The 25,907-nt window shown below is 48.8% G+C and overlaps 1 protein-coding gene across 3 annotated transcripts in view; it reads right to left on the reverse strand.

Annotated features, from left to right (window-relative positions):
* Nucleotides 1-25,907, reverse strand: part of LOC147906121 (putative protein S-acyltransferase 14) — a 63,415-nt gene that overhangs the window by 9,949 nt on the left and 27,559 nt on the right. For all 3 annotated transcript variants that reach the window (XM_087383264.1, XM_087383259.1, XM_087383256.1), the window contains one exon: nucleotides 18,595-18,686. In XM_087383264.1, the coding sequence (XP_087239390.1) occupies nucleotides 18,595-18,686 (92 nt within the window). The remainder of the gene's footprint in view (nucleotides 1-18,594; nucleotides 18,687-25,907) is intronic.

Consider the following 25,907-nt stretch of genomic DNA (forward strand, 5'->3'; position numbering starts at 1 on the left):
GATCGGTTCAAGATGCAAGATTGCAGGCCTATAGCCACTCCCATGGAGCCAGGGCTGAAGCTTACCATGTATGGTGGAGGTGAACCAGTTGATGCTACACTTTACAGCCATACTCCGCCTGATATTCATTTATTTGTGCAATACTCGGCCTGATATTCAATTTGCAGTTTCACACGTGAGCAGATACATGCACAACCCAAGGACTTCGCATTGGCAGGCTCGCATTTTTTGTTACTTACAAGGCACTAAGTCTTATGTCTTGATGTTTCCTAGGGGGGATCACTTGTAGATGCGTGCTTACAGTGACTTTGATTGAGCAATTGTTTCTTTTTGGGTCATGCTTGCATTTCTTGGTTGAGCAAGAAACAAACTACTGTGGCTACCTTCTCATGTGAAGCTGAGTACAAGGCACCTTTCACAGCTAACAGTTGAGTGTGTTTGGCTGCGCTGTTTATTTGCTGATCTTCATCTCTCATTGGAGGGTCCTTCTCCAATTCTCACTAATAGTCTCAGTGCTATAGCAGTGGCCAAGAATCTGTGTTTCATGCTCGCACGAAGCACATTGAGGTTCACTATCATTATGTCAGAGAGAAGTTGCACGCAAGGGAGAGTATGATCTATGTGTCCACAAATGACAATGTTGTAGACATATTCACCAAAGCACTTCCACATGAGAAGTTTGAGGCATCTCGCAGTGCCCTGAACTTATCTCCATTTGGTGATTGATCATTTCCTTGTATATCATCACATTGGCATTGCAGGGGGGTGTTAGAATTATAGCCATAATTCATGGCAGTGACCAATGTATGTAGACAAAACCCCCAATCTTGGATTGTTTTCTTTCTCATTCCAATACAACTGTGTGTGGCTATCTTGCTCTCCTTTTTTACACTCTTGCTCACATTGCTCACATTGTGCTCATTGCATTCCTTCATATGTATGGTAGCTCATGTTGGGGTCCTAATCTATCAAAGGTGATTGGGCTCGTGTGGAGAGGCTTTTTCTAGCACGGGTAATCGTCGCTTGGGTTGCTGCATCCAAGAAACCGCCATAGCCATTGCTATCCTTTGAAGCCTGGTTCTGCTTCCGCTGCTTGTTTCCACCATGGTGGAGTCCTAGGACTTCTTGCTATGGGCTGACTTGGATCCTTGATCCTTGTACAACACAGTAAGCTGTGAGCATCATATCATCTTAGCTGACTGCTGTTGTATACCCTCTGCGATACCCATCCCGATATTCACTTCATTGTATCCCTTTTAAGCAAGTATATGCACAGCCCAAAGACACAGCATTGATATACTGTAAAGCGGGTTTTCATATGTTTGAGGGATACTCAATCTCTTGGTCTATTCAATGTCTGGGGAGGTGACTCTGACTTGCATGATTTCAATGGTTCAGAGTGGGCCAAGATTCTGATACAAGGTATTCCACAAGTGGAATTGTTTCATTATTGGCAGTTCACGCATTTCTTAGTTGAGCAAGAAACAATCCACTATGGCAACATCATCTTGTGAAGATGAGTACACGGCAACCTTCACAACTACTGTTGAATATGTATGGCTCAAGAGGCTGATGGTAGATCTAATTTGCAGCCATCTACTCCCCCATACTCACTGACAATCAGAGTGTTGTTGTGCGGTAGCACGAAATCCTGTGTTTCATACATACACAAAACACATTGAGATCCAATATGTACCTTTGTCAAATGGAAAATAAAAAATCCCATTAATTTGTCCTCCCCCCCGCTGAAAAATCAATTGGTTAATGTAAGTTGGAAGGGGGCCCCATTAAAAATGAAAAATTAACCTAGATTCATGGCCCCCCAATCAAGTAAGTAATCTACTAATATCCCCAAGTCAATTCCCCCCCCCATGTTTGCAGCAGCTCCTCACCTCCTTCACCCCCCGGCCTCGCCTTTCCCTCCACTCTCAGCCTCCTCCCTGATGGAATAATTAATAAAGTTAATCCTCCCTCCCCACTCTCCATCATCTCCCTCCCCATACCCTCTCCCTACCCCTCGCCTCTACAACCCTCTGCTCTCTCCCACCCCCAACCTTCCCTATGCAGCCCTTGCCTCCCCTGCCACTCCCCCTAAGCTACATGTCACCTCCCCTCACCAGCCCTCCATCCCGCCCTCGCCTCACAACCCTGCACAGCCCTCGCCTCCCCTCCCACCTTGCTTGTACGTCGCCTCCCCTTATCCTCATTCCTTGCCTACATTCCCCCCTCACCTCCCCGTCCTTCTCCCCTCCCCTTCCACCCAGTCATCAACGTCCTTCCCCCCCTCTTGACCCCCCTCCACAGCCCTCCTCCCCTCCTCCCTCTTCCTCTGCCCTGCATTCTCCCCCTCCGAAATTCAAGGCTATTGCCAATACAGATGGTTTTTCTTTTGAAAAGTCAGATGGGTGGTTGGGACTTTAACCCCATTAGTAACCTTGCAGACTGGAGAGCAGGCAAGTTGAATTTATGATATGATATATAGAGCAACAGGACGATACGTCAAAGTTTTCTTATGATAGTGGGCAAGAATCTCCTTTATACCAGAAAGCTATAGCATGGTTCGACTCATGGGAATCTCCATGATGTTTGAACTTTTTGGGGAGTCTGCCCCAACAAAGTTTTGGAGAGAAGTTTGTTGTTTCAAGAACATAGAATATTTATATGGTTTGAAAGTTTATCTCGAGGCTAAGACTTCAGTAAAGAGGGTGGTGAAACCAGTTTTCACATAGCTATTTGTTCCGAGTTATATTAAGTTTCAGTTATAATATTGCAAATATTTTGTTCCTATTATGAAGTATATTTGTGTAACACTTCCTGAATGATTCCATGCTTTCCTTTTCCCTTCCATATCAGTGTTTTTCCTTTCTAGAGCTGCAATTCTAAGCTTGAGCTCACGAATTTCCTGCGGTAAATAATAAATATGCTCTTGCAGATCTATCATGCTCACTGTTTTCTTGTGTTGTAGATATGTCTTTGCATACGGGGAAGGCGTCTTTGCAAACAATGAACTGAAACCCAGCAAGCCTAGCTCTGGCTTTTCTTAGCATTCAACTCCAATTGAAGATATCATGCGCCAATGTTTTTGCTTTTCCATAAAGCCTCACTTTTCCTGGTTTAGCCTTGCTTTTCTTGGATTATCTCTACTAATGGGACATCCATGCTAGCTCAAGGATATTCCTCATCCCTAGTTAGTGTCCCCTAATGCATGATTATCTGATCATGTGAATTAGGAATGTAATCTTAATTTCCCCTTAAATTATCTTTATATCCCCATAAATCAAGAACGTGCATCACAACAATAAATGTCATCATTCAACATCCATTCAATGATTCTTTAAAAAAACAAAAAACCCAAGAAAAGAATCTTCTATCAGCAATTCATAAGACGCTTTCCAATCAAAATGGGTAGCTGGCTGCTATGCAACCTGCTTCTCAGGATCCCAATTCACTGCCTAGAGTATTGCGGAAACAAGTGCCAACAATTGGGATGGAGGGCTGAACAACCAGAAGATTCCTCCATCCATGAGTGTAAAAAATGCATGCAGTCTTGCCTTGCAAAAACATTCCAGCCTCACAGCGGTCTTCCTCGCCTTGCTCCCATTGGGCTCGCAAGGTAAAGATGATATCTTGCTAGATATGAGGGCTGAGTCTACTGCCCCTGCTCCCAATTACTAAATTACACGCACAACCCAGATAGTCCAAGCTGTGACGCTCGCAACCGTCTCTTAGACGCTTTCCTTCATAGAGAACTCGTGTCTTTGGTGAGGGAGGGGCTGAGTCCTAAATATCCAAGCCAGTGCACTTAGTCCATCCATCCTCTTGGAAGCTCGAGAGACCATCTCAATGGGTTGTCTCTTTGTCAATTAAGTTGCCATGCCCAAGGTGAAGTTACACAATGTACGTCACATCCTAGCCACCATCCTGAGGGAGCACTACTAGATACTTTGAGCCGCTTGATAGCTCCACAAATAGTGGGCTATCATCTCAAGGTCCTATGCATTATAGCAATGATAGACCCTATCTACCCTCATTTTCTCTAATCATTGTCCTATGGAAGGACCTCCATGTGATGGAGAAAGCTTTAAAACGTGGAGCTTAGCTGAATTGAGATTGCAAGAATAAGATCTAAGAGGGCTATCATTATGATAAATCTAAAACTCACTCAACTATTAACTCAACCACTAAGTGTTGTTAGGGGGAGAAACCTGAAACCTTTCTTGAAGCACCTTCAATATTCGATTTGCAACAGATCTAAGTACTCAGCACTTCAAAAAAAAATTTGAGGACTGGCTGGACACAGCAATCAAAACTCAACGATGGAACTGAAACATGAATCACAATAAAGGGAGAGAGAGGGAGAAAGAGAACAAGACGCCACGCCCAGAAATAAGGCCTGCAACATCCCCCCCCCGGGAGGTCTTTATTGCAATAGAAAACTCTTCACAATTAGCTCACGGTATAGCGTGAAGCTGATAGAACTTGGATTCTCCATACAATTAGGAGCATAGAGGCCCGTATTTTATAGACTAGGCCAGCCAGGTAGAAAGCATGTGGTTTCTAAAAGCTGGGCGTGCTTTTCTTGCCAAAAATAGGCATTTTTCTCTAGAAAGCAATAGCTTTCTTCTCAAAAAGGCGATTTCCTTGCTTTCAGCCCTATGGGTCCTCTTTGTTGAGGAACTGAAGGGAGAGCATGAAGTGAACACAAAATGAGAATTCTTGATTATGGAATGAAGAAAGGTGAGGTCCTTATGTAGGCACCTCTTACATGATCACTGACATCACTGATGACCTCTGAGCTCCACAATCATCTCCTCAATCTGCTCCTAGAATCTCTCAATCATCCTATGTGGCATCTACCACCTAACAGTGCTTATGAGCACCTAACTGTGCCTCTAGCACACACACATAGAACCCAAGGTGTGCCTGGGGCATACACCTTGAGATATCCCAACAAACCCCCCCTCAAGGGAATGCCTCAGGCTATGTCAAGGATACATCTAGTCTCATAGTGTCTCAAGCCATCTCATGGTGGTCAAGGATAAATCTATGGCTAGGATCTCATGCTAGCAAGGGCTCCCAAGGGTGTGAAGTCAAACAAAGGGATACATAAGACCTTCCAATGATTATGTCCCCTACATGTACATGCACACAATGTCTGCAGGAGGTACCATGGAGCTAAACACATATACATGGCCTACATCATATGGTGACCAGAGGTGTTTACAAAGAACACAATAGTTTATTTCATTCATTTTGGAGGACTATCCAAGCTGAGTACCTTGACTCAACATAAAAAGAGAGATCTGGAGCATATATGGAGATGGTTCAAAAAGCATAATCTTCATCATGTGAAGACTCATCAAATGAAAGTAGATTGGCAGTTTCTGACTTTGTAGTTGCTTCCTTTTTTGCTCTACAATACTTTTCATGGTGATTGTTTTTGCCACAGTGTTTGCATGGATTGATCTTGAAGCAATCTTTTGAGAGGTGATTAGTCTTCCCACAATGTTTGCAAGGTGAAAACTTGCCCTTTTGAAATTTTATGGCATAGGCTGTGTCATTGCCTCTCCGGAGTTCCATGTGCCTTTCTTCTTCTTGAAGAGCAGAAATAAGACCTTCAAGATTAGGATTAGGAAGATTTTTCAAAGTGATAACAACATGATCATAATCTTCAGGCATCCTTTTGAGCAATACTGCCATTGCATCATCTGTAGTGATTGGAGAGTTGATAGAAGCAAGTTGAGTCATGAGACTCCACATAAGATTGACAAGGGCAGCCAGAGGAGTGCCACTAACCATCTTCAATTCAAAGAAAGCAATCTTAAGTGACAATTTTGAGATGTGAGAGCTAGCACCAAAAATAATGTCAAGCTTCTGCCAAGCTTCTGAAGGAGAGTCTAAGTCAGAGATGTGATGAATATAGTCATCTCCTAAGGCAAGAGCAATGATGCCATAGGCTTTCTCCTCTCTAGCACGATCTCTTGCCGGGTGTGTTGGAGCCGAGGATTCTCCAACATTAGAGGCTGTTGAAGAAGAAGTTGAAGCCGGTTTGACAAGCCCCCAGAGGTTTTTCCTCATCAATGCAAACTTAACCTTCATCTGCCATGTGTGAAAGCCTTTACCATTGAACTTATCCATATTCAAGATGGTAGCCATGAGAGGGTCTAACCCAGAATGGGCAGTGTCTACTCTCTTACAAGGCTAGAAAGAGTTGAAGAGCTTCAAAATACAAGCATTTAGAATAGCAAAGACTTGTAACCAAATTCCATACTACAAATCAATGATGCTTTCACTTGCATGCTTCATAGAGGTAATCAATGATGCTTTCACTTGAAAGTATTCCAAGCAAATCCAGGTATAGCAACTTAAAACAAAGCTGTAGCCACAGTTGTATTGATGCTATTCATCACTTTAAAACATCAGAAATGCTAAAATAGCATATAATGTAGCATCAAACTCACAACCTTGTCAAAACTATCCAAAACAGAGGCCTGAACTTGTAGGGCTTGTATCTCACTCTTCAAAGCAAAGAAAAAAGGGCTTTCTAGGTAGAAACAAAGCTCATATACCAGAGAAGATTCACTGAGGAGGAGAGGCGCAATTCCACGTCACGTCGCCATAGCTAGCTGCTTGAAAGTCGACTGGTTTTTCCGTGTTTTCTCCTTGAATATGCAGCCATTGCAGCTCAAATTTCAACACAAGATAGCCCAAGGTATAGAGAAGCTTCCCCTAAAAGGAATTAGAGAAAGGTGGAGCAGAAACAGAGAATACGCAGAAGAGAGTTTCGACGATTTTCGGGAAATGGCGACCAGCAGAGACGACCTTTCTTCAATTCCTTGCAGGTGAAAGTTCGCCCATACTAGGAGCATCTCTAGCCAGAAGGACTTGGAGAATGGTGAAGCGACGAGGGAGAACAAGCTCTAGCAAGTTTTGGGAAGAAGGGGAAGAAATGGTGGAGATGAAGAAGAAGAAGAAGATGGAGAAGAAGAAGATGATGTGGCACAAATGGGCTCAAGGAGGATCATAGGGCTCTGATACCATGTTGAGGAATTGAAGGGAAAGCATGAAGTGAACACAAAATGAGAATTCTTGATTATGGAATGAAGAAAGGTGAGGTCCTTATGTAGGCACCTCTTACATGATCACTGACATCACTGATGACCTCTGAAGCTCCACAATCATCTCCTCAATCAGCTCCTAGAATCTCTCAATCATCCTATGTGGCATCTACCACCTAACAGTGCTTATGAGCACCTAACTGTGCCTCTAGCACACACACATAGAACCCAAGGTGTGCCTGGGGCATACACCTTGAGATATCCCAACACTCTTTTATGCTGGTTGCCCTCCTGCCACATGCAAAATTGGGCGCCCCATATCTGCCATCTCCTATACTCCAACCTTCTGGTAACCCTTCTATGCATGCAATCCAATCATTGGCAGCCCTGGTTTCTTGCTCTTTACCTCCTTGTAAACATCACATTTATCAATCTTGGAGTTCACAGTGGGTGTGAGTTCCTGCTTCATAAACTTGAGTTGGGTAGTAATATTTCCTGTACTTTAGTCACAAGTTGTGGTGCACGTGCTATTGTAGTGTAGGGCTGCAAAACCTCTTTGATCACCTCTTGCTTCCCTTGTTGTTCATGTCCAAGACTTGCTTCTCCAAAGAAGCAATTCGGAGCTTCACATCTGTAAGTTCTAGGTGCAAGAGATAAATCTGCTCATGCAGGTCAAGCTTGCTCTGATATCTCTGAAAAGTTAGGGCATAAGAAGGGGAAGGGGGGGGCTGAAGCAATGGCAGAGTAGGAGAGTTTCTTTGCTGCAGGGGTCAGTGGAGGTGACACATTGCTTCTCCACGGTGACCTTTGGCTGCCTTCCCCCTTGTTGTACCTTAACCCCTGGAGCTGGGCTGGGGGAGTCAGCTCGGAATGGCGAATCGCCTCCCTCAACCTACTACAGTTGCTGAAAACAGGCTGTCTGGGAAAGGGAAAAACAAGCCGTTGGAGGTGTGCTACTGCTACCCGAGGCGACCTGTTGCTGCTACCCTAACCAATGAGGGCGACCTTGTAATCTTGAAACTAGGTCAGCTGGTGGCGCACGAGGTGGCGCCTGACAGTGAGGTTAGGTAGGCTGAGTGGAGCGGGACTGATGAGCTGGACAGGGTTGGGTCTGTGAGAGAGATAGAGATGTCTAAACGAGATGGGGATGAGCAAGAGGTCTGAGCTAGATGGGCTGAGAAGATAGGGCTAAGAGAGAAGGGCGAGACGGACTGAGAGAGACAGGAGAGAGAGAGAGAGAGAGAGAGAGAGAGAGAGAGAGATTTTATTTTATTTTTTTCATTTATTTTTTGTTTTGGGGGGGGGGGGGGAGGGGAGAGTAGGCAGCAAGCAGGAGGAGGTAGGAGATAGGATTAGAGAGAGAGACCACACAAATGCCTATCCGTATGAGAGCCCCAAAAAAAACACATCAAGAAGGAAAGAAAGGAGAGGGAGATCCCCATCAATGGGCTGTCCGATCAGCTGACCATCTGAGTGACGGGACCTAATGTTCTAGGAGATAGCTTGTCGTCTAACGAGCATTGTCACTCCAGTGGTCTATCTCCCAAAGTCAAATATAAAAAGGAGATGTCTATGGTCCTCTCATATGAGGGTCGGTTCGAGGGTGAGTCAAACATATTTTGCTCTCGGTCTTGATTGCAACGTGTCCCCTATTGCCTCTGGCTTGAAGTCTACCACAAAAAGAATTCTATGGTCATCCTCTGGCTAGACTTCGACGGGTGAAAGTGCAGGAGTCGGTCTCTATGTCATTGGGCCCCTAATGACATATGTGCGCGGATGGGGCTGCATGGTATGGGATGCGCAGTCTTTACATGGGATGGACGATGGTCGGGGGTTGCCTGGCATCTAGCTTAGGGGTGATCCTAAGGGATCTACCCCTGGCTGGTGACGCAATAGCCTATACCAAAGGTGTCCCTCTGCTTGTATATTGACCATGGTTTAGCTTGCAAGTTAGCATCGAGATAGAGGAGATCCTAGAACCCCCCAAGTTAGTGGTGACTAACCTGTAGAGGGTATTTCAACATCTCTAGCAAATGTCTCCCCTACTTTGTGACTATAGACAAAGTACAACCCTGTGATCCACGACTGAACTCTACCTATGTAGATAGAAGTATGATGGCATCGTCCTGGAAATTTACAATCTCTGCCTAAATGTCCCTAATTCTAGCATTGAAGTTCCCCATGAGTAGGACCTCTGCAGCTGCATGTCCCTCTAGATGTCCTCATATAGTACCAAGAATGGTAAAACATTTCCCTCCCAGAGGTGGTCTTGGCATAATCAGAGGGTGGTGGTGGAAAGTAGCATGTTGCAAAGCATATATATGCCTCGTCAGTCAAATCCACATGCATCAGGCATGCTCATCCGTGCCTATGACCGTGACGTATGCCTCAAGGTGTGAGCACAAAAAAACTGCCACACCCCCTCGTCCAAGCACTCCTCTGCGAGTCTCAGTGCAATATGTGGACAACCATGTGTATCAATGTACTAAAGGTAGAACCCTCTCTGGGCTTTGTTGTTTCTCAGAATATACTATGAGATCTTTCCCCCAAACAGTCTCACCAAAGTTGCCTGGTGAGAAACATAAGATCCATTACCGTTTCAGAAGCCAAAAGACAAAGCACTAGTGGTCCCACAAGCTGTGTCCACCTATTTTGAATGTGGGTGGGGATTGATGTTCCTGAATGATGACTCTTCCGTCCTTGTACACTGCCCATTCGCCCTTTTTCCTTGCCTCCATCACCTTCCTAATGCCGTCTTTTTGTTGCTCAATCTGCAAGTGTGAGATCTTCAATGATCAAGATTGGAATCCATTTCAAACTTGCCCTCTTCATGAGGACATCTTGTCTTGCCTTGACATGCTTACATTTGATGCTCAATGGCTTTTCACGTGTGTCATCCTTTTCACTCTCCATGCCTTCTCAATGACTTCTCATGCATGTAGAGGACTGACTGCATCTTCTCTCACCTCCACCATCTTAATATTGAGGGCTTTATTTGCCTTCTGCTCTCCTCATCAAGACTGCTGGATGACTTTCTTAGATTTGTGCCCTTGCAATACTTGTGTCCATAATTAGGGATCTTCGGTATACTCTTCCAAGCTCATTTTCAAGGCTGCATTTTCAGATTTGAAGGCTCCCAAAGCATCAGAATCCGTCCCATCAGTAGCTCCATGGCAGAGCTCTTGAACTCTAGGTCAAAGACTTAATGCATGAGGCTTGCTCATCCATTGACTTCGTCAAAGCATCGCTCCCCTTTTTCAAGGCTTCCTTCATGTCCAATTGAGTGTCCAGCTTATCCATGCATGGACTGACTGTCTTTCCATGAATTCTCCTTTTGCAAGGCTTCCTGCAGGTCCAATTGAGTGTCCAGCATATTCATGCATAGGGAAATGCACTCCTCAATTTTAAAATGCACCTTGAAGAGTCCCCTAGTTGGTAGGTCTTTGAAAGCCTTTCCATTGCTGCCTTCAGGCCTTCCCACCTGGCACTCAGTAGCATCCTGCAAGCAGGAAATAAGCCCCCCTAAATGTCCAAATAAGTGTAGATATTCCTACCTTGCTATTTTTTCAACGGAAAAAGATCATCTTCACTAGAATGATTCTATAGCTACTTTTCTATATATTATCCCCCTTCTCCTATTCTATAGGTACACTTAACAAAGGTTACATCGATGCCCCTTGAAACATGACAATAGATTGACATTTAGAAGACCTTGAAAGACTGAACTTTATCATACATGTGCAGTCTTGCTTAGAACAATTTATCAAAAGACATAAAAAGAATCAACTCGAAGCTTTTTTTACTGAAGAAGCTCCTGCGAGCCCTCTCCCTCCCTCCCGCAGCCTCTACCTCCCCTTGCTCACCCCCGCCTCGGCCGCCCTCACCCCCTCGCCTCTCCACCCTCGACCCTTGCCGCCCCTCGCCTCACCCCCCCACCGCCCGTCTCACCCCCTCGCTGCGCCCTCCGCCCCCCCTGCCTCGCCTCTCCGCCTCACCTCTCTCCCTCGCTACGCCCTCCCCCGCCCCTCGCTTCGCTCCCCACCCGCCCTCGTCTCGCTACGCCTCCCCCTCGCCTCGTTCTCCACCCGCCCCCCCTCGCCCCTCGCCCCCCTCGCTGCGCTCTCCCCCGCCCCCCCTCGCCCCTCGCTCCCCGCCCGCCCGCCCCTCGCCCCTCCCGCCCTTCTGCCCCGCCCCCTCGCCCCTCCCGCCCTTCCGCCCCGCCCCCTGCCATTCCACCCCGCCCCCACCATCCCGCCCCCCCGCCCCGCCCCCCCGCCATTCTCGCCATTCCCCCCCGCCATTCCGCCCCCCCCGCCATTCCGCCCCCACCCCCGCTCTCCACCCCCCCGCCATTCCGCCCCGCCCCCCCCGCCTTTCCCCCCCGCCATTCCGCCCCCACCCCGGCTCTCCACCCCCCCCTCCGCCTCCCGGCCTCCCGCCCTCGCTTCCAACGCCATCCCTCCCCCTCACCTTCACCCCCCGCCTCCACTCCCGCCTCCGCCCTCCGCCTCCGCCCCCGCCTGCGCCTCCGCTTCCCCCACCCGACTCGCTTCGTCCCGTTTCGCCTCACCCTTCTTCATCACACCCAGGCTCCACCCCCCTCGTCTACCCCCCCCCTTTTTTGGGTGGCAGCCTCTTCTTCATCGGAGGTCTCGCAGTTTGTCTTGGTGGTATGGCGGCTCCCTGCCCGGAACCGGAGGCCCAGTCGGACCCTCCCTCTCCAGATGCCTACCGCGTTATCTTGACAGAGCAACAATCGTCTCGGGTACAGGAGGTTGCCAATGACTTTGCCCTTACCTCTGTCTATGGCAGAGTCATTGGACATTCCCCCTCCAGATCAGCCATCAGGGACTGGCTCCAGTCCACTCTCATGCTAGAGGACAGCCACATTGAGGAGGTGGCCCTTATGGGAAGAGGCATCTTCTGGCTTAAACTCTCTACTGCAAAAGCGGCGAGCAACCTGATTGCTAGTTCCCCCACATCTGTGGATGGAAAGATCATTATGATAGTCCCTTGGTACCGTGGATTCAGTGCAGCGGATTTTGACGCTAGTTTTTCCAGGCCTTGCTGCTGAGCTGCGGCCGATTGTCAGGGACCTGGGCTCCCACTTTGGCTGGGTTATGCATGACACTTTCGCTGACGCGGTTACTACGGCAGGAGCCCCTCAAGTCCGTGTGGCTGTGGCGGACCCTGCGTCTCTCCCTGCAGTGATTGAGATCGTGACAGATGCCGGCAGCATTACCCAGAGCATGGTAGTCACAGGACAGCCAGGCCAGTGCCTGAGGTGTCACGGCTTCGGGCACCTGGCTGCTATTTGTCCACGATTCTCCAGTTCCTCTCGGCCCCCCCCCGCCCCCTCCCCCCCCCTCCAGGCAGCCACGTCAGGAGGAGCAGAGGCAGCCGGAGTCCGGTCCAGAGATAGCTGGCGGTTGGACTGAGGTCAGAAGGAAAAGAGGAAAGAATAAGAAGATTTCCGAAAAAGGCAAGGAGGCAGAGGTTACCCAACTTGCAACAGCGCCTGAGAGACCTGACAGGCAGCCGCCCCAGGGTCCTGGGAGAGCTTCTTCTTCGACGGTTGCCCGCCCTCTACAGCCTCAGGTCCCCCTCTCTTCCGCTCCCCAGCCCCCTTCCACTCAGTCCCAGCCCCTTCCCCAGGCGCACCCCCCTCTTCCCGACCCGCAGCTTCAGCCCTCGCCTCCTCCTCTTCAGTCTCCTCCTCTTCCTTCTCCGCCCCAGTCCCAGGTGCAACCCCATCCCCCCCCCGCCTCTCTCAGCTCTCCTGCAGTGTCAGCTGTACCGATGGTTCCTCAGCCGTGGGCAGCCCCCACTCCCCCTCCTCCACCCCCCCCGCTAGTCGCCTCCGTGGAGTCTGAGTTGCCCACCCCCCAGCCACCTCCCCCTTCCCCTCCACAGGCAGGTCACCCTGAATCTACACCACCACTGGAGCAGTCTTCCCTGTCTGCTAGCCCCTCAGTTGCAGACTCTGGTGGGCCTCAGCTTCAGGAGAGAGAGCTTCCTCGCGACTTCTACAGATCTGGCCCCTGGGACTACTTGGATGTGGCCGACCTTGGGACCTTTCCTGCTTGTCTCGACATCAGTATCTTCCTGCTCCGTAAAGGGGCGGATGGGAAGATCGCAGCCTTGGCCCCGAGGGATGGCCCTAGCTTTGCTTTCACATTCCTCAGCGACGCGGCACCGAGACTTGGACAGACGACTCGGTCTGGGAGGCTCTCAGAGAGCAGACGCACGCTCAGGTTTGCTCCTGGATAGGCCCGTCCGGTGGACAGCTTCTCGAGACTCAGTGGTCCGAGGGTGACGTGCGCCTGCGGTGGCGTTGCGCCGCCAAACGCTTCAGATTGATTGTGATCCTCAGGCCTCCTCTGTCGTGGCCCCTACCCCAGGATGTCAGAGCCTGGACCCCCCAGAAACTCCGAGCCTTCTACGGGATGACTACTTCAGAGATCTCGAGTTGGCTCGAGAAAGCATTTGTTCATGGTACTAAAGGCCTTACGCCTTTGCTAAAGGTGTTGAAGAACGGGCAGGACGATCCCGCCTCCCCCTCCAAACCCTCTCATAAGCGTCAGCGCCTCCATTCCGACATGTCAGCTTCTTCATCGACATCTGCCGCGAGCAGACAGTTGTTCGCAGCCTACCAGTCCTCACCATGAGCCTACACCTTGTCTCCTGGAATGTGAACGGGTTTCATTCTTCTGGCACCCGTGGTCCTAGGAAGCTCATCTTGAGACAAGAACTTCAGCCAGCAGTGATTGGTCGCTTGGATATACTTCTGCTCCAGGAGCACAAGCTTTCTATGGCTCATTCCCGTAGCTGTGGGAAGATTCTCCCTGGACGCTCTCACACTTATTGGGAGCCCTCGATCGGCGCACAGGGGAGGAGTGGCGGTGTCTGTACTTCCGTGTGCGAGCAGTTAGCCCAGGGAGTTTTTGGTCATGGTACGTTGATTTCAGGCCGTGCCCTTTGGGTAGGCCTAGAGTTGGAGGGTTCCAAAATAGGGATCCTCAACATCTATGCTCCCACAGACCTCCGATGCAGAGCCACCTTCTGGAGGACACTTACAGGGATTCTCCCAGACATGGATTCCTGGATTGTTGGAGGTGACTTCAACAATCTGGAGACCTTGGAGGACCAGTAGGGCAGAGGACCAGAGTTTACAGGTATGGCTCAGGCAGAGCAGTCCGCTTGGGACTCCTTTATCTTCGCGACAAGAGGTAGGGACAGCTGGAGAGACCCGTCCTTCCGCCGTTGGCACGGGAGCTTGGACTTCTCGTGGGGCTTCCGCAGGGAAGGAGGCAGACTCCTAGAGAGACTGGATAGATTTTATGCCAGTGATTGGGCCATCAGCAGAGGCAGTCAGGCGGGTATAGCGCCAGGGACGACACTTTCCGACCACGCACCTGTGCTCTTATCATTAGATTCGGCAGCTCAGTCCCTCCCTCCCCGTTCGTGTCGGATCCCCGACTCCATCTTCTTGAGGGAGGACTTGCGCAGTAGTATCGGTAGCCTTTGGGACAGAGATTGGGGCGAGTGCGTGGATCTGGTTGATTCGGTGGCGCAGGCTTTGCCGGAGTCTAGCCAGATTTGCCAGCTCGCAGCCCTTCAGGTTCGACAGGAGTGGTGGGGTAGAGAGAGAGCTCTTCGTAGGGACCTCGCTTCCATTCCAGCAGGCAACCCCGGGCTCGGAGGAGCTTCGGATCCAGGCCCTTCGAGCCAGAGCCCTTCTTGAGGAGACTCTCCAGCGCCGTTCAGAGTTTTCCTATCACGCCTCCCTCTCATTCTGGGCTCGGAAGGGCGACCGGATGTGCAGGGAGTTCTTCAGGACGCATGGCCAGAGAGCAGCAGGTGATCAGCTACGGAGTCTGAGGACAGCGGAGGGGCACATCGTTACTGATCCGGGTGAGGTCTTGGGGTTGGCTACCGATTTCTACAGGACCCTTTTCTAGCAGGAGCAGCTTGCCCCTCGCACTCGACGTCCCCGCGAGGAGGTGTGGAGGCATATTCCAGCCCTGGTTTAGCCCAGCATGCAGGCGACGTTGGCACCGTTCACTACTGACGAGATGTTGGAGGCCTTGATGGCCATCGATGGGCAAAAATGCCCTGGCGAGGATGGGCTATCTCGCGCTTTCTTCACCTCCTTCTGGGATCAGATCCATCAGCCCCTCCTAGCAGCTCTCCAGAGGATTTTCAGCAACGGATATATGCCAGAGAGCCTCTCCTCGGGACTGATTTGCCTCCTCCCGAAGGGAGGAGATCGACAGGAGATCCGTCAGTGGCGCCCGATCACTCTCCTCTCCACTGCCTACAAAATCCTTGCCAAGATGATTAGCGCCAGAGTTTGGCCTCTACTTCCTGACCTCATTCATGACACTCAGACAGGCTTTGTCCAGGACCGCAGTATCCTGGATAATGTCTTCACTTTCTCAGAGGCGGCGGAGTGGGCTCAGCACAGCGGATCACATTTAGCCATCCTACTTCTCGACTTTGAGAAGGCCTACGATCGAGTGGACTGGTCCTTCCTGGAGGGTACTCTGGAGCGACTAGGGTTCCCAGCAGGATGGATACAGGGTATTTCAGCTTTATACAAGACGGCTTCCAGCAGGGTCATCATCGGCGGCAGGATGGGAGAGCGATTTCGTTTGGAGAGATCAGTGCGTCAGGGTTGCCCCCTTGCTCCTTACCTGTTCCTCTTCTTCGCCGAGGCCATGACATACTACCTTCGGGCGAGGTCGACCGGGATTCAGGGTGTTCGCCTTCCCATCAGGGAGGACACGGAGCTCCTGGATTCGGAGTATGCAGATGACACAGCACTGTATGTTCAGGATGATGAGATGATGCTGGAGAGGGTGAGGCTGGCCCTAGAGGTCTTCTGCTCGGCAGCCGGTGCAAAAATCAACTGGAACAAATCAGTTGGTTTTCTCACAAATCCCGGGGCGTGCTCACAGTGGGGGAGGTTTTTGGGTTTCAGGTGGATCCCGCGGGACACACAGCTAGATACCTCGGCTTTCACGTCGGCCTGGATATCACGCCAGCTCAGCAGTTTCTCCCGGTGCTAGATTCCATTCGACGGAACCTGGCTTTCTGGAGCATTGCTAAGCTCTCTCTCGCAGGTCGTGCTCTTGTAGTCAACCAGGTTCTCCTAGCCACGGCATGGTATGTGGCTTCTTGTTGGTGTTTCTCGAGATCCAGCGTGGCACAACTTAGGAGGTTGGTCCGGAACTTCTTGTGGTCTGGGGGGGACGGTCTCAGAGATACCAGAGCCAGGGTTGCCTGGCAGATAGTCATTCTTCCGCAGGCTGAGGGTGGCCTGGGGGTCATCGATCCTGAGCTTCAGAGTCCGCCCTACTGGGCAAGTTAGTTATCCGCGGTTTGACCCCCGGGGGGCAAACGTGGAAGATGTTACTTCAGCAGGGGGTCGGTTCTTGTGTCCTGCGCCGAGGTGGAGAGTGGCTACCGTCCCTCAGGTGGATCTTCACTTCTGCCCCGCTCACTCTGCCCCGCTCCCCACTCGTTCGTAGCCTTCTCATGGTTTGGAGGCGGCTCCGCCTCAGTCTCATTCGGTCCCCTCCTAGCTGTTAGGAAGAGATCGATCGCCAGCCGCTCATCTGGAATGACCAGGTCAGAGATGCCGAAGGCCTTCAGCTGGGGGAGAGATCACACATCAGGTGGGACGGCTGGATGCGGGGGCCAGCCCGGTCCCTTCGAGTTTGGAGGGACATGTACAGACACTTGGATACCGCTGCTCTAGCAGTCGCAGCTGGAGGTGCCCGTGGAGCTCAGGTGAGACGCACGGAGATAGACGGAGCAATTACAGCTGGTTGGTTGGTCCCACCCGAGATTCAGACCCTCATGCCTGGTGATGACCGTTGGCTGGGACAGTTCACCCCCCGTGGCATCCCACTGGTGGTTGCAGGTCGGATGGACGACACTTCGGTTTCCTTTTTCGCGGTTACGGGGGACGGCCGACTCAGGAGAGAGGATGTGCTCATCGACCCATTACTCCCATGGCAGAGGGTTCGGGTCGTAGGCCTCGTGGGGAAGGTTTGGCGGACCGACCCCAGTATAGTGCCCCAGTATAGTGCAGGATCAGCTGCAGTTATGGCGACTATGGCTCTGGGAGGGGCGGGCCTTGTCAGAGCTTGATTGGGACCCAGGAGAGTGGAGATGGCCAGAGATTATGACAGGTCAGGGGCCGACCTCTTTCTTCGCCTACAGCACGACATTGGGCAGGAGAGTTCTCGGGAGGATGCAGAGCTGCCCGCCCACCCAACGGCCCAGTTGGTATGCTCAGGGTATCTCCAGGTTATTTTTGCAGGCCTTCTGGAAGGCCTTGTGGGAGAGCTGGCGACCGCGGAAGATCTCCTACTTCCTTTGGCTTCTCGCCCACAAAGGTCTTCCAGTGGGGAGCTGGTTGCGACACGTGGGTCACGATGGACGCTGCCAGATCTGTCATGAGGACGAGGAGTCACCAAAACACTGCCTGTGGAGCTGCACTCGTGCCCAGGAAGTGTGGAGGTGGACCTTCGGGATCCTTACTCGCGCAGCACCGGAGTTAGGTATGATTACTTGGGGCGCGTTCTGCTGGTGCAGCACCGCACCTGGTTTCCATCGCTTGTTTGAGGCATATCCGCAGGACCCCACGTTTCTTATCACACAGGGGACGTGGGGGCCACTCGAGAGCATTCCGCCGCACCTGGCAGAGGCTGACACAGGTTCTCAGGAGAGGCAACCAGTCTGGGAGATTATTAGCAGTATCACAGGATGGCACATCTGGACCTCGCGCTGCGCGCAGATCCTCGGTGGCACCTCCCTATCGACTGCCCAGGTCATGACTGACATCTGGAGTGAGATTATACACACCCTCAGAGGCCAATGGGACCAGATACAGGGTGACTCCCGGGCTGGCCGGGAGAAGCGGAGACGCTTCCTCCGTGATTGGGACACACAGGGCCTCTTCTTCGAGCATACTTCGCAGGGCCTTCAGTGGCGCTATTCACCACCTCTCTGGCTGTTCATTCACACTCGCCTGATCCCTCCGTGAGAGAGAGCTTTACTTTTTTGTTTCCTTTTTGGGCTGCGTCCGATTTGTGAACGCAGTCCCGTCAGTTGCAAAGCTGACCTCATGTATCTTGTTTTCGAAGTAATATAATCAGCACTGTTTTTTCAGCAAAAAGACATAAAAGGTAAGAAATTGAAAACAGAGTAGACATAACCATATAGGAGAGCATCCTCGACTAGAGTCATGGTATAGTCAATGTTCACAAAACACTACCTATTCTTGGAGTTTTTTTCAAAAATTTGCAGGCTTGTGCTAGGATGGAGGTTGTTATCAACTCCAAGTTAAAACCACCAAAAACAAAAGCCAAAATGGAAAGATAACAATTCAAGATACATTAAACCGAGATTTTTCAAGACCAATGGGCATACTTGTCAAATAAGGGATCGAGAGCAAAAAAAAAGCTGTTGTGTAACTCAGCCTCAAATCTGTTATTGCAAAGAAAAACATAAAATATATTCTTACCATGAACAATAGGAAGAACTTATAGTTGCAAGCTCCAACACAGTTGACAACCCAAACACAATGATGATCCATTTTCAGCACACATCGCCCACCTACAACAAACCAACAAGGGCAATTTGATACAAACTTCGGATACAGCACTTGTATAGCAATGTATAGAAAAGCTCTTCGACAAGTCCAACGCTTAATGCAATAAATAATTCAACAGAGTACAATCTTGAGCTTCTTACTCCCTCTTAGTTGTTTAAATCATGTTCACAACTCTCTCTCTCTCTCTCTCTCTCTCTCTCTCTCTCTCTCTCTCAGCCCCTCCCTCAACCCCTAAGGTCAGTCCTGCGAGATTAGCCAGTGATCTCCATGGATGAGGACCTCACCCCCCTACAAGTTGAGGAGAGGCGCTCCCTATTGCAGCAGCAGGATCAAGCACGTAAGGATGGAAAGTGGGTAGTAGTACGAGATGGGCGACTTCTTACAGGCCCCCGTCAGGTATCAGCCCCCCCCCCCCTCCCCCATAGGGAGACGGGGTCTATGAGACTCAGATCTCCGAGACCCTATCCTGCACCATTCGGAACTGTAATGGTACCTTTGAAAGTCTTGGAGAGAGAGAGAGAGAGCAAGAGAGTGAGCTTGAGAGTTGAAAGCTTGATAGCTTGGTTGCAATAGAAGAGTGTAAGAGTACAACTGAAAGAGTGAGAGACAAGGTTTTGTCCTAGTGACAAAACCTTAGTAGTCACTAACCATAGTTAGTGAACTAACTGCGGTTAGGGGGAAAAACCTCTTAAAGAGGGAAAAGTGCCCCTAACAAGCTTATTAAATTACATTGGTCACTGCTGAATTATATCTATAATTCTAACACCCCCCTGCAGTGCCAATGTCATGTACAAGGCTGATCAATCACCAAACGGATATAAGTTCAGGGCACTGCGAAATGACTCAAACTTTTCACGTGGTAGTGCTTTGGTGAAAATATATGCAACGTTGTCATGTGTTGACACAAAGATCATATTGATCTCTCCTGCATGCAACTTCTCTCTAACGTAGTGATAGTGAATCTCAATGTGCTTCGTGCGAGCATGAAACACTGGATTCTTTGCCACTGCAATGGCACTCTGACTATTAGTGAGAATTGGAGAAGGACCCTCCAATGACAGATGAAGATCAGCAAATAGACGTCGCAGCTAGACACATTCAACTGTTGCTGTGAAAGCTGCCCTGTACTCAGCTTCACATGATGAGGTAGCCACTGTAGATTGTTTCTTGCTCACCCAGGAAATGCAAGATTTACCCAAAAAGAAACAATTGCCACTAGTGGACTGCCTAGTGTCATAATCACCAGCCCAATCTGAATCACTGTAGGCATGCATCTGCAAGTCACCCCCCCTGGGAAATAACAAGCCAAAAGACTTCGTGCCCTGCAAATAACAGAAGATGCACTTAACTGCCTGCCAATGCATAGTTTTTGGGCTGTGCATGTACCTGCTCACCTGAGATACTGCAAACTGAATATCAGGTCTAGTGTTGCAGAGATATATAAGGCATCCAACAGCCTGACTATAAAATGTGGCATCAACTAATTCTCTTGCATCATGCATTGTGAGTTTCAGCCCCGGCTCCATGGGAGTGGCTATGGGCTTACAATCATGCATGTTAAATATGTCCACGAGTTTCTGCACATACTTGGACTAAGACATAATAGTGCCACGTCTCTCTTGAGAGAACTGGATCCCCAAATAAAAGTGAAGCAGCCCCAAATCTGACATGTCAAAGTTGGTCTGCAAATCAGCTTTGAAATCTGCAATTTTATCTTCATTGGACCCCGTGAGCAGTAAGTCATCGACATAAAGAAGGATGACTAATATTTCCCCCCCATCCATCTTGATGTAGAGGGTGCTCTCAGTAGGACTGTTGTGCATCCCCTTGCTGGTCAAAAAGGCATGAATCTTGGCATACCATGCATGAGGGGCCTGTTTCAGCCCATACAAAGCTTTGTTTAGCTTGCATACCTGAAGTGCATTTGCTGTGAAGGTTGTTTGACATAAACCTCTTCCAGCAAGTCTCCATTTAAGAAGGCTGTTTTTATGTCCAACTGATGAACATTCCACTCAAAATGTGCAGCCATTGCAATAACAGATCAGATGGTGGTCATTCGGGATGTAGGAGCAAAAGTCTCCTCATAATCTATGCCCTTTTTCTGAGCATAGCCTTTAGCAACCAGCCTTGCCTTGTATCTGTCAATGGAGTCATCTGTTTTCCGTTTCACCTTGAAAACCCATCGTGTGCCAATGGCATGTTTACCTGGTGGCAAGTCTACAGCATCCCAAGTCTGATTTTTCTTAATGGACTGCAACTCATCATGCATGGCATTCATCCAATGCACATTGTCCTTTGCTTCTTCAAATGTTGCAGGCTCCTCCTCATCGAGAAGAGTACCTACATATGCTGATTCCACTGAATTAGCACCTTCCATGTGCCTTGCTGCACTGCGAGTCCTGCCAGGTAATGGAGCATCAATCTTACTCTCTCTGAGAGTCTGTAACAGCCAGTTTGGGACTGTTTTTGCTGCATGTATGTCTGCAATTTCTTGCTGAACCACCTGTTCCACTGCCTGTGGAGGTGGCAAGACATCTTGTGGCTGAACTGGAGCATCGGGAGGTGGCTGTAAATTCTGATTTGCATCAGAAATATCAGCAGGGGAACCCAAAGCAATGGGTAGTAACCCCTCAAAAACATCCTCTGAAGAAGAAGGCATATGAAATTCAGCCTGAGTGTGAGCTGAATCTTCTACAAATATCACATCTCTACTGACAATGATCTTGCGTGTAGCAGGATTGTAGAGACGGTACCCCTTGCTTTCTGCACTATACCCAACAAATATGCACTTAATTGCCTTATCTGACAACTTGTGCCTAAATTCAACTCGCACATGAGCATATGCAAGGCATTCAAAGACTCGGAAATGATCCACAGAAGGCTTTCTCCCATTCCAAACCTCATAGGGAGTTTTTGTTTTCAAAGCCTTAGTGGGAGCCCGATTTAAAATGTAGTTGACACACATCAGACCTTCAAGCCAGAATTTGTGAGGCATGTGTTTGCTTTTCAGCATACTATTGGAGATAAGTGCACACTAAGTATACTATTTCCCTTGTCTACATTTGTATAGTCTAGTCTAGTCTTTGTGTCTTGAGTGTGTGCCATGTGGCACCTCTACAATTATCCCATAAGCACTCTTACTCTATGTCTTGTACTTTGGCCCATATATTCATGGGTCACATCATTGCAATCTATCTAACTTGTGTCTTGTCTACACTCTTCTCAAGGTACTTCTTTGTCTTTCAATCTTGTTATTATTTCTAGTTTTCTAGTTTCTAGATCTTGCTTTTATATTCCTACATGGTATCAGAGCCATGTAGATCCCTCTTCTCTCTCCTCAGTCTGCTGTAGCCATAGCCCCACCTCTCCCAGCTATCCTCTGCTTCTACCCCGATCTCGTGAGCTGAAGGAGCCGCCTCTTCTCAGATTTCTGCCCCGCTCAGCTGGTCGCCATCATCTCCGAAACGGGCTGCTCCTGTCTGCCCTTCCACTCTCTGCGCCACCGCTTCTCTCTGCCAGATCTGCGCGCCAGATCTGCACGCCATTGCGCTGCCAGATCTGCTGCGCTCAAACGCGCCATCTCTGCCAAATCTGTGCGCCATCTCTGCCAAATCTGTGCGCCATTGCTGTGCAGTTCTGCTCTCTGCCAGATCTGTACGCTCACCTCTTTCAACAGGCTGCACCTCTCCAACAGCTGCTGTTCGTGATCTGCGCCATCTTCACGGAGATCTGCGCCATCTTCACGGAGATCTGCGTCATCTGTTCGTGACTGCACGGAAATCGCCTGAGAGCTGCCCACGTCTTCCCTACGGCATTGCTTTGAAGCTTGCGCTGCCTGCACCTCCTGGACCGCGCCCCTTTCTGCGCCTCTGCCTCTGCCTGGGATTAAGGTACTGTGCATTGCCTCTTTCAGTTTGCTGAGCAATCCTTTTTGCTAGTTCCTCATGCTTCGATGGGCTGTCACATGCTATGGCCTTGACAAGTGGTGAGCGAGCCGGCTTCTTGGATCTCTTCTTTCATTTATGTCTGCAATCTTGTAAGGGGATAGACACTGCCCTTGCATCTTAGCAAGAGGTAAGACCTTCCCACATGGCCTCTTCCACTCATTCTCTCATGTCTATCGACAAATTCAATGGGTCCAACTTTCATACTTGGCAAATCAAAATCAAGTCCCATCTTATGAAAGAAGGTCTTTGGGACGTTGTTCACCGTGCTGCTCCCGAAGATTCCGACATTGAGCAAGTTGTCACTTATGTTCCCACTGCCAAGAACGACAAAGCCTATGCTATCATCTTGCTCGGTCTTGGAGATGATTACATTCATCACATCTCCGACATACAGTGTGCTTCTCAAGCATGGATCACTTTGGATACCCTCTTTGGATCCCGATCTAAAAAATCTAAGATTGCACTTATGAACTCATTCTTTGATCTACATATGCAGGAGGGAGCTACTATAGCCTCTCATGTCAATTATCTTCGCAGTCTAATGGTTCAGCTTGCATCAGTGAAGTCCCCCATCTCCGAAGATATTGCTATTGTTGTGCTTCTCAAAAGCTTACCTGACACCTATGCTACTCTTGTCACTACCTTCAAGTATCACAATAATCCTTCTCTTGAAGGTATCATCAATGCTCTCCAAGAAGAAGAAAGAACTTAACAACGAAAGGTAACTGACACTGCATTTTTAGCAAAGAAAGGAAGTTCTAAGGTAAGAAAGCCTTGCACCCATTGTGGCAAAACTAATCATATGGAGAAGGACTGTTTCAAGGCTCATCCATGCACCATTTGTGGCCGTGATAATCACCGAGAGAAGGACTGCTACTCCAAATCCTCTCCATCAGCCCCTGCATCTACCTCAGCCCATGTTGCTGCAACATCTCCATCACAGATCTTGCTGTTCCTTCCTCATATGATGAGAAGTGGGCTTTCTGATTACTTCATATTTCTTGTCTACCACTTTGACCACCGATGATGTAGGTCAAGGGGTTCTAGTGTCTTACTCATTCTGCTTTTGGACCTGAGAAGGGAATGTCTCCGAGGTCTATCTGTTTGTCTACAGTCAGTCTTCTGTCTATCTAGTCTTGTCTGTCTGTCTACTTGTCTATCAATCTGACTGTGTTTTGTTTTAGATCCATCTTGTCCCTACCCTTGTGGACCCATATGAGGATATCACTTGAGGAGGGGTGTCTCAGGATCTTTGTCTGTCATGTCTTCTGTCTTGTCTCTCGGTCTATCAGTCTTTATGTCTGTCTTCTAGTCTTGTCTTTCTGTCTTACTCCTAGTGTCCACTTAAGGAGGGTGTTGGAGATAAGTGCACACTAAGTGTACTATTTCCCTTGTCTACATTTGTCTAGTCTAGTCTAGTCTTTGTGTCTTGAGTGTGTGCCATGTGGCACCTCTACAATTATCCCATAAGCACTCTTGCTCTCTGTCTTGTACTTTGGCCCATATATTCATGGGTCACATCATTGCAATCTATCTAGCTTGTGTCTTGTCTACACTCTTCTCAAGGTACTTCTTAGTCTTTCAATCTTGTTATTATTTCTAGTTTTCTAGTTTCTAGATCTTGCTTTTATATTCCTACACATACATCTAGATGTCCATCTCCATAAGAGTTCTATTTTTCCTCTCAGCTTTGCCATTTTGTTGAGGGGTCAGCCTCACTGTGAGCTGATGCACAATACCCTTGCCTTTCAGAAAAGCATCAAAATCTGCAGACAAGTATTCCCCACCTCGATCTGTGTGCAATGTCTGTATCTTGAGTCCGGTTTCATTTTCAACCATGGCTAAAAAGTGTTTAAACACCATGAACACTTCTGATTTGCGCTTCAGCCCAAAGACCCAAGTGAAATTGGAGTAATCATCAATAAAAGTAACAAAGTAGAGATGACCACCCAATGATGGAGTCCTCATGGGACCACAGACATCATTGTGTATAAGCTGTAATTTGCGTACAGCTTTAACTGAACCATCCTTTTTGAAGGGACATCTATGCATCTTGCATAAAATGCACCCTTCACAGGCATGTGGAGGAGGTATCTCAAGAGGTGGCAATGCATCAACCATAGAGTGCTTCTGAAGTGTCATCAAGCTGTTGTAATGCATGTGGCCATATCGGGCATGCCATAATTCTGCATTCTGCATGGCAGCAGCAGGAGTAGAAACTGCAAGAGCATGGGCTGCTCTTTTCTCAAAAAGATCAAGCTGAAAAAGCCCACGCAGTAGAGTACCAAATAATCTCAAGGCATAATCACTTTCCCTGTCTCGGACAGCACATTTGTCATCCTCAAAGATGACCTGAAATCCAGCCCTATTAAGAGTGGACACTGAAAGAAGATTCTTGGTGATACCAGGCACATATAAGACATCTGAAAGTCTGAAAACTGAGCCATCAATGGCAGTAAGCTCAACTTCTCCTGTGCCACGTACTGAATATGACGAGTTATTGGCACAAGTGACCGTCTTACCAACGGGAGGTGGATGCAAGGGGATAAAGAGACACTTCCTAGAAGTGATATGCTTGGATGCACCGCTGTCAAAATACCAAGTATTCAGTGTTTCATTGACACTGAAAGCAGATGCATCCGTAGAAGAGTCATAACTGCAAGTCAAAAAAGCATATGTATCATCATTACAAGTGGCTGTACTATCCCGAGCATCTAGAGCAGCCAGCCTAGAATCTGAAATGCAAGATAAAAAGGCATAATCCTGTCCAACAAAGTTGGCTGCAGCATCCCCACTGTCGGATGCATGAGGAGCTGAATCTGAAACAGCCATGCCGGAGCTGTTTTTCTTCTCTTTTGCAAGCCTTTTCCTGCATTCTGCAATGTGATGACCTGGCTTTTTGTAGTAATGACAAAAACCCTTCTTCTTGGGCTTCCTTGCATCCTTTTTAGCCTTTTGTGAAGGCTGTCCTGACCCACTGGAAGACATTTACTGATGTCTTAGCCTGTCCCTTTGTTTTTGACTTGAACTTTGAGAGCATAGCTTGTTCACCTGAACGTGAAGCCAAGTTTTTCCTGGTCTGCTCTTCCTGAAGCAAAAGTCCTATCAACTCATGAAAAGTGAGAGGATTTGCACCCCCCCTCAATGATAAGTTCAGCGAGGTATGAAAGCTGAGATAAGACTCAGCAAGAGAATTCAGAGTGGTGGTAATCATCTCTGAATCAGGAATAATCTCATCTATGCTCAATAATTGCTCTCTGAGATCCCGTAGCTTTG

Source organism: Dipteris shenzhenensis, chromosome 1, assembly GCF_047967505.1.
Source record: "Dipteris shenzhenensis isolate YYH24624 ecotype China chromosome 1, Dip_SZ_1.0, whole genome shotgun sequence".
NCBI lineage: Eukaryota > Viridiplantae > Streptophyta > Polypodiopsida > Gleicheniales > Dipteridaceae > Dipteris > Dipteris shenzhenensis.